General features: G+C 42.1%; 2 protein-coding genes across 2 annotated transcripts; one reads left to right on the top strand and one right to left on the bottom strand.

Annotated features, from left to right (window-relative positions):
- Window positions 1-324: 324 nt before the first annotated feature.
- Window positions 325-8,714, bottom strand: fam78ab (family with sequence similarity 78 member Ab). The gene is made up of 3 exons (XM_034602546.1): window positions 8,227-8,714; window positions 7,128-7,431; window positions 325-1,831 (listed from the first exon to the last, which is right to left on the bottom strand). Exons 2-3 carry the CDS (start codon window positions 7,388-7,390, stop codon window positions 1,306-1,308), a joined length of 789 nt encoding a protein of 262 aa, XP_034458437.1. The 5' UTR covers window positions 7,391-7,431; window positions 8,227-8,714; the 3' UTR covers window positions 325-1,305.
- Window positions 8,715-9,684: 970 nt separating this feature from the next.
- On the top strand, window positions 9,685-17,000 carry LOC117771781 (inactive phospholipid phosphatase 7). Its single transcript, XM_034602545.1, has 2 exons — window positions 9,685-10,976; window positions 15,715-17,000. The coding sequence occupies exons 1-2, from the start codon at window positions 10,520-10,522 to the stop codon at window positions 16,101-16,103; spliced, it is 846 nt and encodes a 281-aa protein (XP_034458436.1). The 5' UTR covers window positions 9,685-10,519; the 3' UTR covers window positions 16,104-17,000.
- The last annotated feature ends 1,363 nt before the right edge of the window (window positions 17,001-18,363 follow it).

The raw sequence follows: 18,363 nt of genomic DNA, 5'->3' as shown, positions 1-18,363 counted from the left end.
GAGGAATAGATTGTAGATCGGTGTAGATTAACATTACAGATGAGGATAAGTGCCAAAAAATAGAGACCATTTACATGAGACGCATTGTGAGGGGAAAAGCAGACTGCTGTGATTAAAAGTTATTTCCCCCTGTCTTTTTAATTTAAAGTATTAAACACGCGAGTAGGCGAGACAGGGTGGATGAAAAACGAGAAGGGAAGGAAGTGAAAAGGGGCCCTGAGATGGAGGGATGAAGAGAAAGGATGTTGAAAGCAACAGCCGCCACTGAAGAGGATAAAGTGAATGAGGTTAATTGAGGAGTGCTTTTAAGTACCTTTTGCTCAGTTTGTTATTGCACGTATAGTTGAATGTACTCAGTGCTATCGACAAGGTTTTGCTTCACAGGTGTTTTCTGCACATAGCATCTCTTTTGCTGCGTAATGCAATCGAAACACACAACTGTATAACTGCTTCTACACATATTGCTGGTTGTACTTGTTCGACAATGCATTTGTCAGGTAAATGCGACAAAATCCAAAATGTCAGACGCGATTTATCTCCTGTCCTAAACCCACACACGCCAGCACCAACAGTCTGGAAGAGATGGGACAAATGAGCAAAATACTGCATTGCACTTAGTTTAAGGCGAAGAAGTTTGCAGTGGAAAGCGATGTAAACTTAAGGCAGCATGGATTGAATGTCTTGCATGTTTGTTTTTTTTTGAAAAACTACTAAAATCTATAGTCAACCAATGCATTTTGCCAGCAACAAACAAAATAAAATGCACTCTCTCCCAACCATAAATAGAAACACAACTGGTATTTGAACACAACGTTTGTGCATATCCATGTATGGAGCATGTGCGAAGACATGGTCATGTAAATACTATAACTTGACCCACACTCACAAACCTTGCATTGCTCGGCCCAAACAGCCACAATATAAAAATGTTCAAAATAAAAAAACAAGAAATACTCTTGTTTTTCATTTCGTCAGTGACTTCATTTAGCACAGTGAGACCCGACCCGGTTTGAAGGTAGAATGGTTGCAGTTTGTTCACTCCAGTTTTAAAAAGTACATCCCCCTGCCCTTGTAGCATCAGCTGGTCTTTTTCTCAGAGCCTTTCCTCTGCCTGGTTTTCTCTCCGTCCGTTGTTTTGAAAATAGAAGAGAGAAAAGAGTAAAGAGGCAAAAAATAGACGGACATTAATGTCAACGAAGGGCGACAGCGGTGAGAGCTGGTGAAGAGCAGGAACAAAACAAAAGAGAACAAATAGAGAGATGATACTGTCGAAGTATCCAAGGCCAGCCTGGTCAGTGAAACAGGTCAGTATTTGGGTGGGATGACCACCACGGGGTCACCATTCTTTGGCCGCCACATCAGTACCTGGGCGTCATTGGCGTTAGGCTTGACCATGGCGTTGGCGAGGATGGGCTCGTTCTTGCCAAGGATCTGGGGCTGCTCTTGGATCACAGGCTCGTTCAGAACAGCCCGCTGACCCAGAGGCTTGTCCGGATCCACTTTGATGTAGAGCCGCATCCTCCAGCGGATTGTCTGCAGGACAATAGTCTCTGAGGTGGCCTGGTTGACGGCCACCAGCCACGTCGTAAAGCTCTGGTCACGGTGGATGCTGCTAAGCTGAGGCACATTGCTGTCACTGACTGGCACGCTCCAGGTCACGCTGGGGTAGAAATTGTCGTTCATGCTAACGGTGAACTTGCTGTCCCTCTTGGTGGGGCCGACAACGGTGCAGGTCTCTGTGGTGTTGCCGTACCATGGGTAGTTGACTCCATCCGAGTCACTAATGGCCTGGATCTTGCCGTCACGCAGGTCCGGGAGCTCCCAACTTGACCTGGAAGTTGAAAGGAGTCATCAGAATTGAAGCTGATAGCTATTAACTGCTTAGTGAGATTAATTAATAAATGGATGTTATCACACCATGTTTTGGTCATAGTTTTGGTCAACATTTCTTTGGGTTGCTATAATATTGTATTCACTGTCATCGCCTCAATAATGTCTGATGGTGTATGAGACACTGGTGAACAACCAGTTAAGCAGATTATTTTAAACATGTCCTTTGGATCTAAAATTGCCAATTTAGGATCAGGATTAAGAGGCGGATCCATGAATTTTTTTAAAGATCGATAGGGCATTAGGCGGAGGCATATGTTCTAGTGAGTGCCATCTTACTTGCTTTTGATCTTTTACCTTACATATTTCTTGACCTATCTTTTGTCTTTCTAGTGATATCAACATCTATTGCTGCCAGAAGTGATGCCAGATTACTAAAAACAGTTATAGCTCTGACAGAGTAAACCACAGCAAATGATTCCTGAGGTAAAAACCAGGCCTGTATAAACAGCTGAGCATTTGCATCTCAGTAATCCCCCTAGTGATGCTGCTGTTGATCCATCAACACAAGACAGACTCAAGAAGTTAATTCAAGGCCTCGCACTCAACTCTTACCACCAATTTTCAAACCGCTGTGAAAAAAATACAGTGCAATAAAATGTTGTGACACACACAGCGGGCGTCGATGAACAGATTAAGTGACCTGGTACCTACAGTCGGTCCACCTATTGATTTTCTGTCCACTGCGGGAGAGAGGTTACCTTTCATTCCCCAATGCTGAGGACCAGCAGAGCAGAGGAGATAACGGTGTGATCACGGCCACATGGCTTAGTGCCTACATGACCCGCTTCACAATGTGAAGTACTCACCCAGGGGGCGAGATTAGCAATGCGGGCATGATTTTGTGTGTGTTTGTGAATGTGCAAGTGTGCAAGTGTGCATGCATGTGCATATGTACATTTTTGTTTTCCGAAAAAATCACTAAATCCTCTTAGCTGACGCCTCGGAAAAACAATTTAAAGCAGTCAGTGGCATAACCCCTCGAAGCACAACTGTGCAGACAACATGGCCTCAGAAGCTCATTATACTTTATCATGAACATGTATTAATTTTCCTTAATCAGGTTGTACTTTCCACCAGATGTTTAACACCAAACCGCATAAATGTCAGGCAGACTGTGACCTGTTCTTGTATGTGAATTGCTGTGAAACTGAAAAATTACAGTCAAGTTCCAATAAAAGGCACATCGAGCAGAGTATGGCTGCAGAGTGCACACAGGCACAGTGCTGCTGAGGGACTTTGATCACGACTTGGTTTCGCGCTGCAGAGCTGTGGCTCACTTCCTGTTTGTGTCTTCAGTTTGCAGTGCGAGTGTTTGTGACCGAGCCCAGGGAATCAGTCACTTCTTTAAAAAAAATGACTGGACTTTATTTTCAGTATGACACCTGAGGTCGTCAGTAAATGCTGCATGAGTTCTAGTACAATTAACAAGGGGTGTAGCTGCCAGGGGGTTGTTCTTGGAAGGACTGTGGAGTAGCTCAACTAATTTGAAAAAATAAATAAATAAATGATTGCTGAATGAAAATTATACATATGCACACTGAGTCCGCTGTAACCAGAACGTACAGGTTGCATTTGAGAGTGCATGAGGACAGAAGATCTATACTTCCCATTTTTAGAAGTTTTTTTTTGCATTATTCAATATTTATACTTTGTCATACTTCTACCTGCATAACTAAAGAGCACCAGTCGGATCAGCCAGAGCCTCACAGCACCTACTTATCCTTTGTAAACAGTAGAAACTGTAAAAGTAAAGTAGCCTCATAAGAAAATAATGAAAAAATCATCTCCTGCCACGGGTAGCATGAATGCGAAGGTGATCGAATCAACCAAAACTGTAACAATATGTATTTATGTCATTGATAGAGTTGCGTACCATATTTTCAAGAACAGAATCAGAGGAGATAAACATATGTGGATCATAAGTGTATCTGAGTTAATCTAACAAAAGAAAGTGTTGTAAAAAGGTTGCAACAGTTTCCTGTTCACCTGAACGTCCGGTTGTAATAGCCCCTGTGATTGTATCTACCGACTGAACGTAGGCAAAGTGGAAACAGCTCATTCCATGTTTCTGCAGCTTTGCTACAACATACATTTGCATGCTGGGGGCAAATGGTTTTGAGTAACTGAATTCTGTTGACTCAAGAGACTGGATAAAATTTTGCAGTAGTAGTAAATGTGCAATGCAATCAATCAATCAATCAATTACCGGATTGAGTGAGTGAGGAGTGAGTGTGTGAGTGTCGAGTACAACATTACCACACTGTCCCACATCAAGGCTACTGGCAGTAAGTTTTGTGTGCAGAATTAATGAACTCGGTTAACTTTCATTGGAAAATGCATCGTAGCTTTAACTGCTGTTTAATGGTCTCATTTCACTTCTAACACATCCCCTATTTTTAGCACCTTTGTGTTTGTAGAGCACCACAGCAGAGCTCATTTAATCACTACACATATCAGTGGACTATATATATCAGCATGTGTACATGCATGTTTACAAAAAACACACATAATGGACCAAACCAACTGCCCCTCAGTAAATCTGCTCTGTAAGACAGTGACAGAGGAGAAACTGCAAATGTTTCCTGAATCCAGATCACATCATCCAAAGCCAACAGAGAAATCATCCACATTAGAATCCTCAGCTGTTCTGTGTAATTAAAGCACCGTGACGTTCTGGTACCTTCAAAGAAACGAGTTAGTGTGAGAGGACTCAACTCTTTCATCCCAAAATGAACCTCAGGAATAAGTGGCCTTGATTTGCTCGTCAAATTCTGTCTTTGACTGAGGAAAAGTTTAATGATTTTAAAATAGGGAATATAATAATATATGAAATACATTCTGGGGTGCGTGAGCTACAGCGGCAGACAAAATAATGTAAATTCTGCATGAAGAGGGGATTTGTGTTTGTAGACACTACAGCAAAGGTGGGTGGGTGCATTCCAACACTCCTATATACAGTGTAGTACTATCTATATATATACTGCATCTGTTACATCCATGTTGGTTACGTCTAACTTAGGATCACCCTTCCTCTGTGTCTCCGGGATTTGTCTGTACTTACCAGACATGCTTTGTGACAATGTTTAGTCAAATTTCTGAATTTCCTATCTGCATAACTACATTGTCTCATTCGGTATTAAAGCACATTCCGACGTGTGATCATCCTGATCAACATTGCTCTAAAATAGTTGACGAATGCTAATGTAATCTAAAATTATCCACCTTTGTGGCAGAATTTGCAATATCAGAGTTTAAGTCTTTTAAAGTGATGTTTTTTTAACCCTATGGTTGGGAGTTAATGTGATCTTTACAAAAATTCCTTTAGAGCTAAAGTAATTAGTTGAAATTGTTAAATCAATTAGTTGATCAACAGAATATTAATCTGCAGCAAAATTTGCTGGTTCCGGATTTTGCTTTTCTGTTTTATATCATAAGAAACTTAATATGTTTGAGTTTTGAAGACATCTGAAGTTATACCTTGAGTTTCAGGGAAACTGGTGATTTTCAATTTTGTTATATTTTATAGACTGAGTAATTTAGATGATTATAAGTAGACGAATCAAAAAATACAATCTTTTTTAACAAAGCTTGTATGTTTCTATGGCAACAATTGACAAAAACACACTTCAGCAACATACAACCAGCTAAATATTCACAATACAGTTGTGTATCTTTGGATGACAGAGACAGTTACTGTAAACAGTACAACTTCATTTGACAAAAGGAACTGATCAGACCGACCTCTGAGACACTAACTTCACACTCACATGTGTGGGGCCGTAATGGGGTTGGGGTGCCGGGGGAGTGGGAGTGGACTGCGTCTCTAATCTTAGACGTGCAGCACTCAAACATCCTCTGCTGCAGCTTCTACAGATAAAGCATATTCTGGGGGCCTGTCAGCTTGTGGTTAACTATGGGATATAAGATGATTGCTATTTGTGGTGCATTTGTAGCAACACACACACGCACACAGTGGGGAAATAAAAAGGGACATAAAATGCAAAAAATTGGTGTCATGAATGTATTTTAAAGCTGCATTTGTAGCTGTTTTATAAATAAATAACCACTAGTGCAAATATAACTGTATTGACGAGCCGAGGCCCAACATCCTGCTCTTTTATCTGTTTGGTTTTGAACTACTTTGTTGCCTGCGAGCATGAAGCCATGAGCCCACATATATACTGCACACAGCAGAGCTACTGATTGAATTAAAGTGCACTCACAGAGAAGTCCATTTATCTTCCTTTTCTACAAATGTTAACTTACTGGAAACTGACGTCAACATGTGTAGTATTTTTAAAACGCAGCACAGAAGGGTGCTGGACAGCTCAGATTCAACTGCAGACTAGTTTCACTACTGAAGAGGATTTTCATTTTGGAGCCATCCACACAGCCATTGAACTTTAGTCATATGGAAACAGGAAGTTTCACAAGCAGTGAAATTACCCTAAAAAAAGATTTTCTGTTAGTGGTTGGAACAATCACTTTAAGAAGATTGGCAATCGTTAACTTAAGTTGGGTTTCTTTTACTTGTGTCTGAACTGGTTAAACTTTTTTATCTACATATTCTAGTATCAGCAACTGTATTATATATTTAAATAGATAGATCAACATTAATTTAACAGGCTACATTGGGAATAATTAATTATCATGTTATTCTTTAAAGCAATAGTTGTCAAGAAAATAACTGGTACAACATTTTAAATAGAAGGGTCTGTTGCTTGCTCATAAGACAGTGAACTGAAACCTCTGAGACCAAACAACACATGACAATGTCACACTGGTGATGTTGAGACTGCCTTTTTTAACTTTTTTGACATTCGAGAGACCAATATTGATAGATTCATGTCAAAGTAATAGGTAGATTAGTTGCTACTGCAGCCTTAACAAAAGTATGACAGTTTTTCTTATGTAAAGTCGTGCATCACATTTGACAAAGACTTTCAGTATAATCAGAACAGCTAATGAGTGTATTTCCCTCACAAGCACATTTCTGATACAATAACTGTTTAAAGTACTTTTTCAAATGTACCAAGCCACTCTTGCTGTTATAATCTAAATTGCAGGAGAGGTGTAATGTGCAGCAAATTAACCCATCAGAGCTCGAATGGCTATATTCGTTGGTGTTGTAGTTCAGTATCCAAACATAAACTCTATGTTCATGTCTCAATATTTCTTATTCATCCCTGGGGAGTCTTCACATAGTGAAACAAAAAAGAGCCCACGATACTCACATCCCTTTGTTTCCATACGTATTATAGAACTCCATGTGGTTACACGCTTGAATCCAGCCGATGGTCCACGTCTCTTGACAGGGCACAGGCGGCACCAGGACCTGGGCGTGTGCGCGAAAATGCGGCGTTCGGTAGCGCAGGACCACGCTGTTAGACTCGTCGATGCTGGTGGGGTTGGAATCGATGCAAGTGTTCACCTCCAGGACGATGACACTGTCTCGGAAACTCTTGGGCTTACACCTGATACTCTGGATGCAGCCCATCGCATTACACAGCAAGTCAATCCACAACAACGTCCAGAGGTCTGGAGGGGAGGAGGAGGAGGAGGAGGAGAAAGACGCATGGGACACAGCAAGAAGAAAATCACCTCAGTTGGATCCTCATCATCACCCCCAAAAAAATGCTCGGCGGAACAAAAAAATGATTTACAGCATTGTCTCGTAAAAAGCCATGCATTTGGGATCCAGAACAGAAAAGAAGAAGAAGAGGAAGAAGAAGACGGGCTCAGCGAGTCTTCATATTTTCGGAGCGCATGCTTTCCGGTGCGTAAAACCAACTTCATCAAACAAGCGCATGATGCAAGAACTTTCCTTATCCGTGCATTGATGCTTTCATGCTGCCATGATACAAGTCAATGGTTCCTACACGCTGCCTACTCTATCGCAGAAAGACGTGACCTTCTGCCGATCATGCATTGGAGAGGTGTGCGTAAAAGGTAAAAAAAAAAAAAAAGTTCAGGATGATTACGCGCTAAATAATTAACAAAAACCTACTAATGTTACATCTTGGCGTCGCGTTGCTCTTTGTGTGATTCTGTATTACATTATAGGGCTGATCCTGAACTATATAATCTAAGGGGTTAAAGCTCTACTGTTTATCCATCTGGCGAGGGATCGAACTTGAAAAAAAATGGACATTTATGAATGACAGCTGAGATGTGACGCTCGCACAGTGTCCATTTAATCCGCAATAGCCTCAGTTCATCACGGGGGGGAAACGTGTAATACTTTAAGGGCGTAAATGCATGTGCGGATTAAAGGTTAATGGATTGTGATCCCCCCCCCCAAAAAAAACATGCATAAAAAAAAAAGAAGTCTACCTATAAAACAGTTCAGCAGAAAGTCTCCAGCAGCAGAATGTCTCCAGCGGCTCTCACAGCTCCTCGGTCACACAGGGAGGTTTATAATTCCTTTATCTGCTTCTCAGCCCGCGCTCCTTCTGTTTCTGCCACACAATTATTATTATTATCATCTATTTCACCGTCCCGCACACGGAGGCACGCAGCCCCTCCGAGAGCGCCCACACCTAGGCGAGTTTGAGACGGAGCACCGCAACATCCACAGGACACCGCCGCGTCAACTTCAGCGCCGACTCCACCGGATCCATGCGTAAATGTGGGGATGAATAAAGACATGACGCCTCTGGAGGGACGGGACGGGACCGGGACGATCAACCGGGATGAAGTCACGTACACCCGTTCGACCCTCCCGGCGCGATGGGATGCGGTTCAGCCTAAATTCCGGCGCAGGCTGTCAGGTCTCCGTGCTCGTCCCATCGCTGCCTCGGCAGGTTCACCCCCGCTACGCATTGGTCTATTTCAGCTGCCTGGGAAGCGGCTCTATAAGTATCTGAGGGACGACACTTCCGCCCTGAGCCGCAAGCATTGCTGGGAGATGTAGTGTTAGGAGCTTTCTGTTGGGTGCGGCAAAGCCGGTCAGAAAACAGCCCCAGAGCACGTGAGCTAGGCTTCAGTGTAAATATTAAAATAAATGTGTATATTTGATAAATAGGTGCAGGAGATGGAGAGGACTGAATTCTATTCTAACACACTCCATTTTAAATACAAATAATTATAATTGGTAAGTTCATAACTATAACTTTTATAGTATTAGACCATATTGTATTCTACTGACTCATCATATTCCTTACATGATTTAACTTACAATAATATAAGTTACAAGTTAAATAACAAGGTAGTTATAAATAATAATTATACTTTATTTATAGATAACTTTTCAACACAAAGTACAAAGTGCTCCAGCAGAAAAATAATGGTTAATATAGAGAATTATACTGAAGAATGACTTAAATATAATACTAATAATGATAATAATCGTAATAAAACCCTTATGATTTTCATTTTGTGAAAACATTAATTGTAATGGCCTATCAAACTTTGTATTGAATTATTTGCTTTGTTAATTAATATCTTGTGAAAGATGGGCAGATGATTTAAGAATATTCTTCTTTCTGCTCTTTTTTCATTAAGATTTGATAATTTGTGTTTGTTTTTAAATAGTTTTCTTTGGTCAATGAATGAAATAAACTTATATATCTGCAGTTCAACCTAATATCAGTAGTCATGTCAACAACTTTTATTTGATTTCACCGTAGTCTGCAAAGATGTTTCTGGGAAGGTGTGATCAGTGTTGACAAGTAGGCTGATCAATTATCAATCATCAGTATGGTCTGAAGTCTGGCAATCATATTTTGTTCTGTGGTTTTATTTGTAATAGGCTTTCCACCACAATAAAATATATATATTTGTATTTATTCGTTTATAATTTCGCTTGTCATTTGCTATTACTGATTAGTTTTGTTTGGTGGTACAGTGGTATCAGTTTTAATATTAGAAAGTCCTCCCTGTGTCTCCATATAACAGGAAATATGATCAGGTCTGTTTAAGCACCTTGGAGAACTCCGCTGTGCAGCAGAGTGCACCGCAGATGGTGAATCGGGACCGTGCGTAAACTACGTAACATGCGCACGGAGCGTCCAAACGCCACAGTGGCTGCGCTGCTTTGTCTTCGCCCTTCCTGGTTCTGGTTCTGATTGTTTACTTCTTCAGCCCGCATCGCTTTATGCTCCCATCACCTCTCCTCCTCTCCGCCGGGATATCGGGGGTGTTATGGAGGCTGCAGGGGACATTTAGAGTCATGTTGTGCGCTTCGTAGCTCCTCATCCTTCTTCCCCTGGTAAGATGACAACACCGCGTCGTGCGTATCCCTTGCACCTTTTTCTAGCCCGAGCTTGTTTTCCACAGATGAACGTGCAGTGATGTACCAATTTTGTATGTAGCTGTGCAGCGCTGGGGCGATACAAGACTCGCATGTTGTTATTTCATCTCCATGCTGCAGATCGGGTTTCAGTGGACTGGCCGAGCTAAATGCCACTCACTGCACTCCCCCCTGCCTCCATGGTATAAACAGCATGGCCAGCGCACATTCCGGTGGCTCTAAATATATCTATTAAGGCCAGAGGAGGTGGGGGTGCTGGGAGGTTTATCCTGGGACATTTCCCCGGCGTGGTCGACCCGCACCCACTTGAATTATCTTCCGGAGATTGACAATCGGCTGTTGCATCCACAGAGGCGAACTTGGCCCCATCCAGACATGCCCTCCACTTACAATGTGAGGTCCAGGGCGCGGGAGAGAAACAACATCCTGAGCAGACCTGAGTTCATGTCCTTGAACCAGCAGCTTCCCCGCGGCCCCGGCCCCTCTGAGAGCCGAGGCAGCGCCCGGCGACAGGGCCAAAACAAGCCGCAAGCAAGCCAGCCGAGCGAGGAACCTACCGACAGTGGCAGCAAGTTGCCGGAGGAGGACTGCATGCAGCTGAACCCTTCATTCAAGGGAATCGCCATCAACTCCCTCCTCGCCATTGATATCTGTCTGTCCAAGCGCATGGGGGTGTGCGCCTACACGTCGTCCTCGTGGGGAGGCTGCCGCTCCATGGTCACCCTCTTAGCGCTCACTGGGCACGGCATCACGTGGATCATTGGCACTATCGTGTGTCTCACACGGAGTAACACTCTGGCTGGACAAGAGGTCCTGGTCAACCTGCTGCTTGGTAAATGCCACATCACACTCAGCCAGTCACTGACCTGTCAAAAACACGCAAATACATCTTCCATTCGATGCTCCTCCTGCGCCATGACAATGTGGAAAAGTTTACACCAAGAGTCAGCTCATTTTGAAAGACCTGCATAGCATATGGATGTGAGCCATAAGTGGCCCACTTGTAAAATAGCTACTCTGGCCTAAATATCGCATGCTATGCCAAGCTTTGCTATGTGGGACAGTGTTCTTGTTACTTTTATCCACTTTTGTTCTCACCTGGAGAAACAGTCAGCTGTTCCAGGCAATGAATAATGCTTTGGACATACAGTCACATGTCCAAAGAACACATTAGTTTAAACACAGGGGTTTAAGCAATGTCTAAATGTTCTCAACATGCAGCAGTGTGCACAACACTTTCTGCCAAGTTATATTTTAATAAGGGCTTATAAATTATAATGAATTATTTTATTATTGCTTTACAGATCAGAGGATGACTGTGATCTTTACATGCTCTACAAGCCATTAATAAATGATTTATTAACTATTTATTAACCTAAAGATTATAAACCCATCATATGACCTGTTAAGTGTGGTTCATTATTTAATTAGTTCTCACTAATGCACTTTCTGATACAAAGCAGCCCTGTTAATATTTAAAATAACTGACACATTGTACATATTTTTGCTGCATATTCAGACACAATGACAACACGTGTCAGTTTTGTGCAGTAAAGTCAACATTGTGTATTAATGAAAGGAGATTTGTATCTCACAGCTTTTCTGTCTATTTGTTATATTTTTACAAATAGCCCTTAAGGTCTAATAGATCCAGTATAGCCCCACAATAAATACATTTAATTATCACTCAACCTTTTGTACTCAGAGTACTGCATGTAGTAATATAACACAATGTGATGCAGCCACACACAAACAACTCTTTTATAGTGACCAAAAAAATCCCAAAGGCCCATTTTAATTGAGTTGAACCACTCTATGGCTCATGATATTATGTTGTGCTACAAAGTTTCAGCTGCAAAACAAGATGCACATTGATCAGCTCCCATTCATTCTGAAGCGAATGGATTCGCCAACATTTCAAGGTCCCCAAAATATGCTCAGACATGAAGCTTGTAAACAGATTTTATTTGATAAGGGTTTTTTTCCCATGGTCCATACATAACAAGCTCTTTGTTGTTGTTGATCTGTTAGTGCATTGTTTTTCTCTGCCTGTGCTCCATTTTTAATTCAGCATATACTACAAGGAGCATATGACACAAAATAAAATTTGTCAGAATGATTGGGGCAGCTGTGTGTGTGTATGTGCATGCATTTGTGTGTGTGCATGTGTGGCTGCATACTCACACACACACATGCGCAGTCTGGAACCAAACCCAGATTATTGACCAAAAAGCAGTACAAATCCTCTGGCTGTAGCCACTCTGAGCTCTGATTGGAAGCTAGTAAATCTCTGGATTTAGGACACAGTTGTATTGTGTTTGGGACATTGTTTAATCTCAACTGCTTGTTCATTATTTGTTGGTCCTGCGTAATGTCAAGCGTGTCAAGGTCTGTCGGGGAACAAATCTTCCAACATATTGAACAGTGTTTTGGGAATTTGAATTTAATGCTGATTGACACTTCTGATTTGTTTTTCATTGGGAAAGGATAAGCAATCATGACTGGTCAGTCTGGAATGATTCAGTCTGCTGTTAAGATTTCCTGAACTGTGCAGTGCTGAAGTACTTCCTATATAGTGTTTGAGCTCAACACGTCAGATGCACGGCACATGCAGACCTTGACTGCAGAGGCTGTTCCCACCCTTATCAACTATAGTGTAGTGCAGCTTTAGTGTTTTCTGTTTTCTTCATTTGTGCGACTAAGTTCCTCCGGTGACCTAATTACTCTAATTTCTCATAGAGTCAGGGTTAACTTAAAATAATGCAACTCCATTCAAAGTGTAGTAGAGATTTAATCAACTCCTGTGGTTGTTTCAGGCATTGAAAAAGATTTTGAAAGTCAAGATTCTGTTTGCATGACTAATCAATCAACCTATGTCTGAAGGAGGCCCCTAGAGACAATTAATATATCAGCAGGATGGTCTGTAAGGATTCTCAGAATCATAATTTTCTGTGTAAACCCTGAACCGGACAGGCAATCTGTTTCTGGTGTCCGATCCCGACCCAAGCGCGATATCGTTAATGGATGATACACTGAGTTTGTTACTCTGCCCCTGTATTGTTTTTGTCCACTCTTGCTGCTCTTCATTTTACTTAATGAAAAAGCGCCACAACTTCAGTGTTTGCTCCCTTCCCACCACCAAATGGCAAACACTTAAAATTAGCATCTCATTGTTGAACATAGTAGAGTTGAGGAGCCAGATATGTTGGTCAACTCACACCTTGTAATTGCCATTGCCACCAGGTAGGGTGCAGCCCCCTTGGTATGGGTAGACCAAGCTTGTTCCAGAGGAATTGATTGTTGGAGACTTAACTAAAAACGAATTAGAACAGTGGCAAAAGTAGTAAGGGTAAGAGTTGGACTGCCAACCTTCCTTCCAATTATGGCCACTCTAAAAATTACCGTTTTCAGGTGTATCAGTGATGTGAGGCTATAGCTGTGTCTCAATTCACGGGCTGCATCTTTCGGGGATGTGGTCTACCCAGCCCACGTACGAGGCAGTCTTCTTAAGATGTGTAGACTGTGAAGGCAGAACTGAAATGAGATGATCTGGTCTCCAGAGGCTTTCCGTGATCGGCGTCACCAGCTCACCCTTATTGCTGTTTCCTAGCAACAGACCTCAAGTTTTAATGACCCTAGGTATTTTAACATGTGTACTGTTAGCTGTTTGTATTGGACATCTCGTCGCTTGCTGGCGACATTACCTCTTTGAAAACCGGTTCGTCACAGAAGCACAGGGAATCTTGGGATAGGTTGGGCCTGGAGGAATCCACCCGTGGGAGCATTTGTTTCTTTGGGATGGAAGGATGCATTTGTCGGCCACATTTGAAGGAGGCTTCAATTGTCCATTCCAGTCGCATCGCTGTGAAGCAATCGTTGTTTATATGCAGCCTCTGAAGGATGCAGCCCTTTAATTGAGACACAGCATTCGTCAGTAGCTCATCCTCATTAGAGTATATAGCAACACTCAGTGACAGATTCTTGCTGCAGTGGGAAAGAAGAAACTCTGATCCAGCAAAAACTAAGCAATGTACTACCGCTGTACTCCATCTTAACTTATGAGAAAACCATAGGCATTGTGGGATTTTCCCTCAATGCAAGTTGATCTGTGGCAGCCAGCTATCTGTCTACACCTGTTCCACTTGTTAGAGGTGGAGTTTCCGTTCCCAATTTAGCAGGTTCCCGTTGATCAGTCAATCTGAGTTCAGCACCCAGGAGGTGACTCACTGCTGGAGAGCGTTTGGCTGCTTTTTAAAATCTAACACTGTTGTTTGTGTGTGATCAATAACTGTGTGTTGATTGACGGGGGGGGGGCTGACTTCAAACGTGTTATCACGCTGGGCGGACTGCAGCCGTGCTGTCTGTGTCCGGATGATGTTTCACAGCACAGGATTCTTTTTTTAAAACAGCTGCAAAAAGTAATTCCAGTATTTTTGCACAATTACCTCCACATTCTTGAAGACGCTGGTCATTTGATGTGTTGACACTGCCAAACAAACTGAATCATCGCTGCTGCTGTAGTCAGCTGAAGGGCACCACAAACAGGCTCGCAGATGATAATACGATGTGTCATCGCTCACCTTCTGCGTCCCCTCAGTGCTTTTGAGATGTTTACTGCCACAGGGCACCGTGGGGCTGCGCCAGCATCATTGCCTGTCTGTTTTTTAAATTTTTACAGAACCTGCTCACCTCGACTTTGTTCCCTCGTCTCTTCCTTTCGTAAAAAGACAGCACCTTACCACCAGCCTGTCTTTAAGGAGCTGGAAAGGAAGTTAAAATAATGGCCCCATTGGGACGGTGCGTGGGCGAGTGGAATAAGAAGTGGGGCAGCGTAACCAATGTGTCAGACAACTGACAGTTATTTAGTGCAGGGTCGGTCAAGTGTGTGCGAGCGCCTGTGTGTGTGTGTGAGAGAAGATGGCAGACAAAGATGGCGATGGGTAGGATATTTTTGGGAGGGGTATGGTTCTATAAAAGGCATCTGCAAATGACTGGTATGTCGACTCTGAGCAAATGCTACTTAGAGTTATTCTTGTTCACCACTGTATCTATTTACATATTAGAACTAGTGGACTCACTGCATTATATAAGAAGCCCTGGTCAAACCCGGCTGTTCCACTGTGACAGTTTGTTACTCTTATCTTGTTCATCTCCTGTATTTTGCTCTTATCACTTTTGTTCTGTTCAGTATCGTTTACATATTCAACAAAAATGAAAAAAGGTGCTTTGAACTTAGTGGTAACAACAGATGTTAACTTTGGTGGGTGCACCAAGTATCAGGAACGTCCACCCATTAGTTGTTGAGACATTTCACTCAAAACTACAAGTGTGCGCTAAATGATTAGGATTTAATACAAAAAAATGGAAACGCTGATAAAATATGATGCATTTTATTCTTTAAACTAGTGGTTCCCACTTTTTTTCAAGTGTCCGCTTGGGGTCCATTGTCACGAAGTCTTTTTATGTTGTTGTATTTTTACTTCAACTAAAGTATCTTAATACCTCTTCGATCAATACTACAAATTGTTAGATTCATAATATAACTAATTTTCTAACTCTCTCTGTGACAGCCCTCATCCTTGATGTCATGACGGTGGCCGGAGTCCAGAGACTGGTGAAGCGCAGGGGTCCCTGGGAGATGACGCCGGGCTTAATGGACTGCATCGCCATGGACCTCTACTCCTTCCCGGCGGCTCACGCCAGCCGAGCCGCTATGGTCTCCAAGTTTTTGCTGTCCCACCTGGTGCTGGCTGTGCCGCTTCGCATCCTGCTGGTGCTGTGGGCCTTCCTGGTGGGCATTTCGCGGGTGCTGCTGGGGAAGCACCACCTCACCGACATGGTGTGCGGCTTTGCGCTGGGCCTGCTCCACTTCAGCCTGATGGAGTCGGTGTGGCTGTCATCCAGCACCTGCCAGACACTCATTTCAATAAGCACATTCAGCTGGAGCCCTTTGTTCTGAGCTCCTGATAAAAAGCTATGCTTGCACGCTAGGCATATTTGATACACTAACCCTGCTATATAAAGGACTTCGAAAGGTTTTCTAAGTTATTTTTCTAAGGGTCTGAAGTTGCAGGCTGTGAATCGGGAAGCACTAATATCTGGATGCACATGCTGGCTTGCATGTAATGCTTCACAAACCCTAGTATCTCCAGTCAGGCCTCTACTGCTTCTTCATAGTAAAGGGAAAAATAAGACGACTGCAAACTAACAATAATTTGGTAAAGATTAACACGAAGTTTTAAGAATTTTTCCTCTATTTAAATCTTTGATTCTCATACAGTATGAAAGCTGGTACTGTTCATGTATAACTGAACCTCTTTTGACTCGGCTCTGTTTTAAATGGTTGTGCCTCCTTCTCTTCACAATCTTACTTCTCTTTTCTTCCGCTCTGTAACCTCTTCCTCTTTTCTCTAAGTATCAAGGGTTCTGTGCTTTCATTTTAGGTTAGTGAAATACTTGCACCATGTTAAACCCTGAATAGAGTTCGGTGTAGGGCTGTAATATTGGATCTGACAGTACAATACATGAAGTGACTGTTATTCCATATTGTTTCTAATTGGCATGACTTAAGATATTTGTGTATTTCTGATGGGATTCTGAACTTTTTACTGTATGTTCATCAAATATGAAGTTATTTTTTGCATAAAACTAATTTCACATAATAATTTTTTTTTTACTGGGTCAAATATTTCCTTCATAGCCATTTACAGTGTTCTTTAATGAGTTAAAAAATATATATTTTCATTGCAGTCTGCACGTCAGCCTAACAGATGTTTTTGGTTTGACAGAGACCATGTAAGTGATTCTATGCCCCAATAAACAACTTAAGCGTGAACACTGTGTGCACGGATGCAAAGCATCTGTGTGAAGAGCAGTTTTTAAGAGATGTTGCCATTATTTTCTAAATGTGTTTTTATAGACACTTGAAAGACACCAGATTTTTTTCTTTGTTATTCTCCGAGTATTTCAGTGCAGTGGTTTGGTGTGTAAATACTGTACATTAGTTCAGTTTGTTCTGCACAGCGATCTTTATTTCATGTTTTGAATTAGTTTCTTTTCCATCTTATTAATAAAATGAGGTGGACTGTCAGTCACATGGCGACGCATTATATTTAATACTGAAAAATTTGGAATGCCGGTAAACTGTTAAACCTCACATGGTGCAACACAACTCTTCCTTCCAGTTATTTTGAATGTTGAGTCCTATAAATAATAAAAATGTAGAAATAATTGCATTCTGATGATGTCATGGGATCAGAATACAAGATAAGATAGATTTACACTGTGAGCAGAGTATATACAGTGGATTGCTCGTGAGCCATTGAATTGCACAGAAATGAGAACTTGCGACATGAAGCCTCAGTGGTTCGTTACCAACAGATATAGTTTCAGTTTAGGCCTCACGGTTGCCTGGTAACTGAACTACTTTGACTCTTAAGACGAAGTCACTAAGTGATAGAGATTTGATCCCGGCAGCACACAGCTCATGTATTTTATTGCAACAGTATTTTGCAATGGGCTCTCAGACTTGTTGACTCCAATATGATTCATTATCATTGAAGCTGTGTCTCTGCACAGCCTCTGCTTTCCTGTCACACTACTCTGACCACAGGCAATCTGACGGGAAACAGCACCTGTGCATTGGTGTGTGTGTGTGTCTCTCTGTGTGTGTGTTTGTGTCCTGAAAATCATCTCTAGCTGAGAGTCGGACGGTAAGAATTTCAATATCTTTCGCTGAATTTTCAACAGTCAGACATTTCTTATGCGTTCCCTGGCTATGCACAGTTAATGACCAGAATACATTGTAGCAAATATCTAAGGAACATTTCCAGACAGTTCCTCTGTCGCCTGAAGAGGAAGCCTTTACTTTTTGCATGTGGAGATACACACTTGACAAACTTTATCCTGGACAGCCAACACCATCAACATCAAGGACTATGCCATTGTACTTTATATTTAAGGACTTTTCCCTCTGGTTTCTCAAGATGAAATAAAACTTGATTACTCCTCACTCTGTGTTTTCATCATGACCGAGTCACAGGTTCTTACAGGATGATTTGTCTCCGATAGCAGAACACCAGAGGCATCACAGTGTGTTACAAGCTCCAGGTTTGTTTGACTCTTGCGCCACAACCAAGGCCCTCGGCAGCCGCTGCAAAACATGTCCCCAAAATATCCCTGTGAGTAAGTGCTGATAGTGCTCGCAGGCCTGTTTCCTC

The sequence above is a fragment of the Hippoglossus hippoglossus genome, chromosome 12, assembly GCF_009819705.1.
Source record: "Hippoglossus hippoglossus isolate fHipHip1 chromosome 12, fHipHip1.pri, whole genome shotgun sequence".
Lineage (NCBI taxonomy): Eukaryota > Metazoa > Chordata > Actinopteri > Pleuronectiformes > Pleuronectidae > Hippoglossus > Hippoglossus hippoglossus.
This window is presented reverse-complemented; position numbering and strand designations above follow the sequence as displayed.

Bases quoted from the DNA above. Each gene is read 5' to 3' on its own strand.
- LOC117771781 (XM_034602545.1), top strand. From the start codon at position 10,520: ATGCCCTCCACTTACAATGTGAGGTCCAGGGCGCGGGAGAGAAACAAC. The intron at 10,977-15,714 runs GTAAATGCCACA...TCTCTGTGACAG, and splicing joins CCTGGTCAACCTGCTGCTTG to CCCTCATCCTTGATGTCATG.
- fam78ab (XM_034602546.1), bottom strand. From the start codon at position 7,390: ATGGGCTGCATCCAGAGTATCAGGTGTAAGCCCAAGAGTTTCCGAGAC. The intron at 1,832-7,127 runs GTGAGTATCGTG...TTCAACTTCCAG, and splicing joins ACGTATGGAAACAAAGGGAT to GTCAAGTTGGGAGCTCCCGG.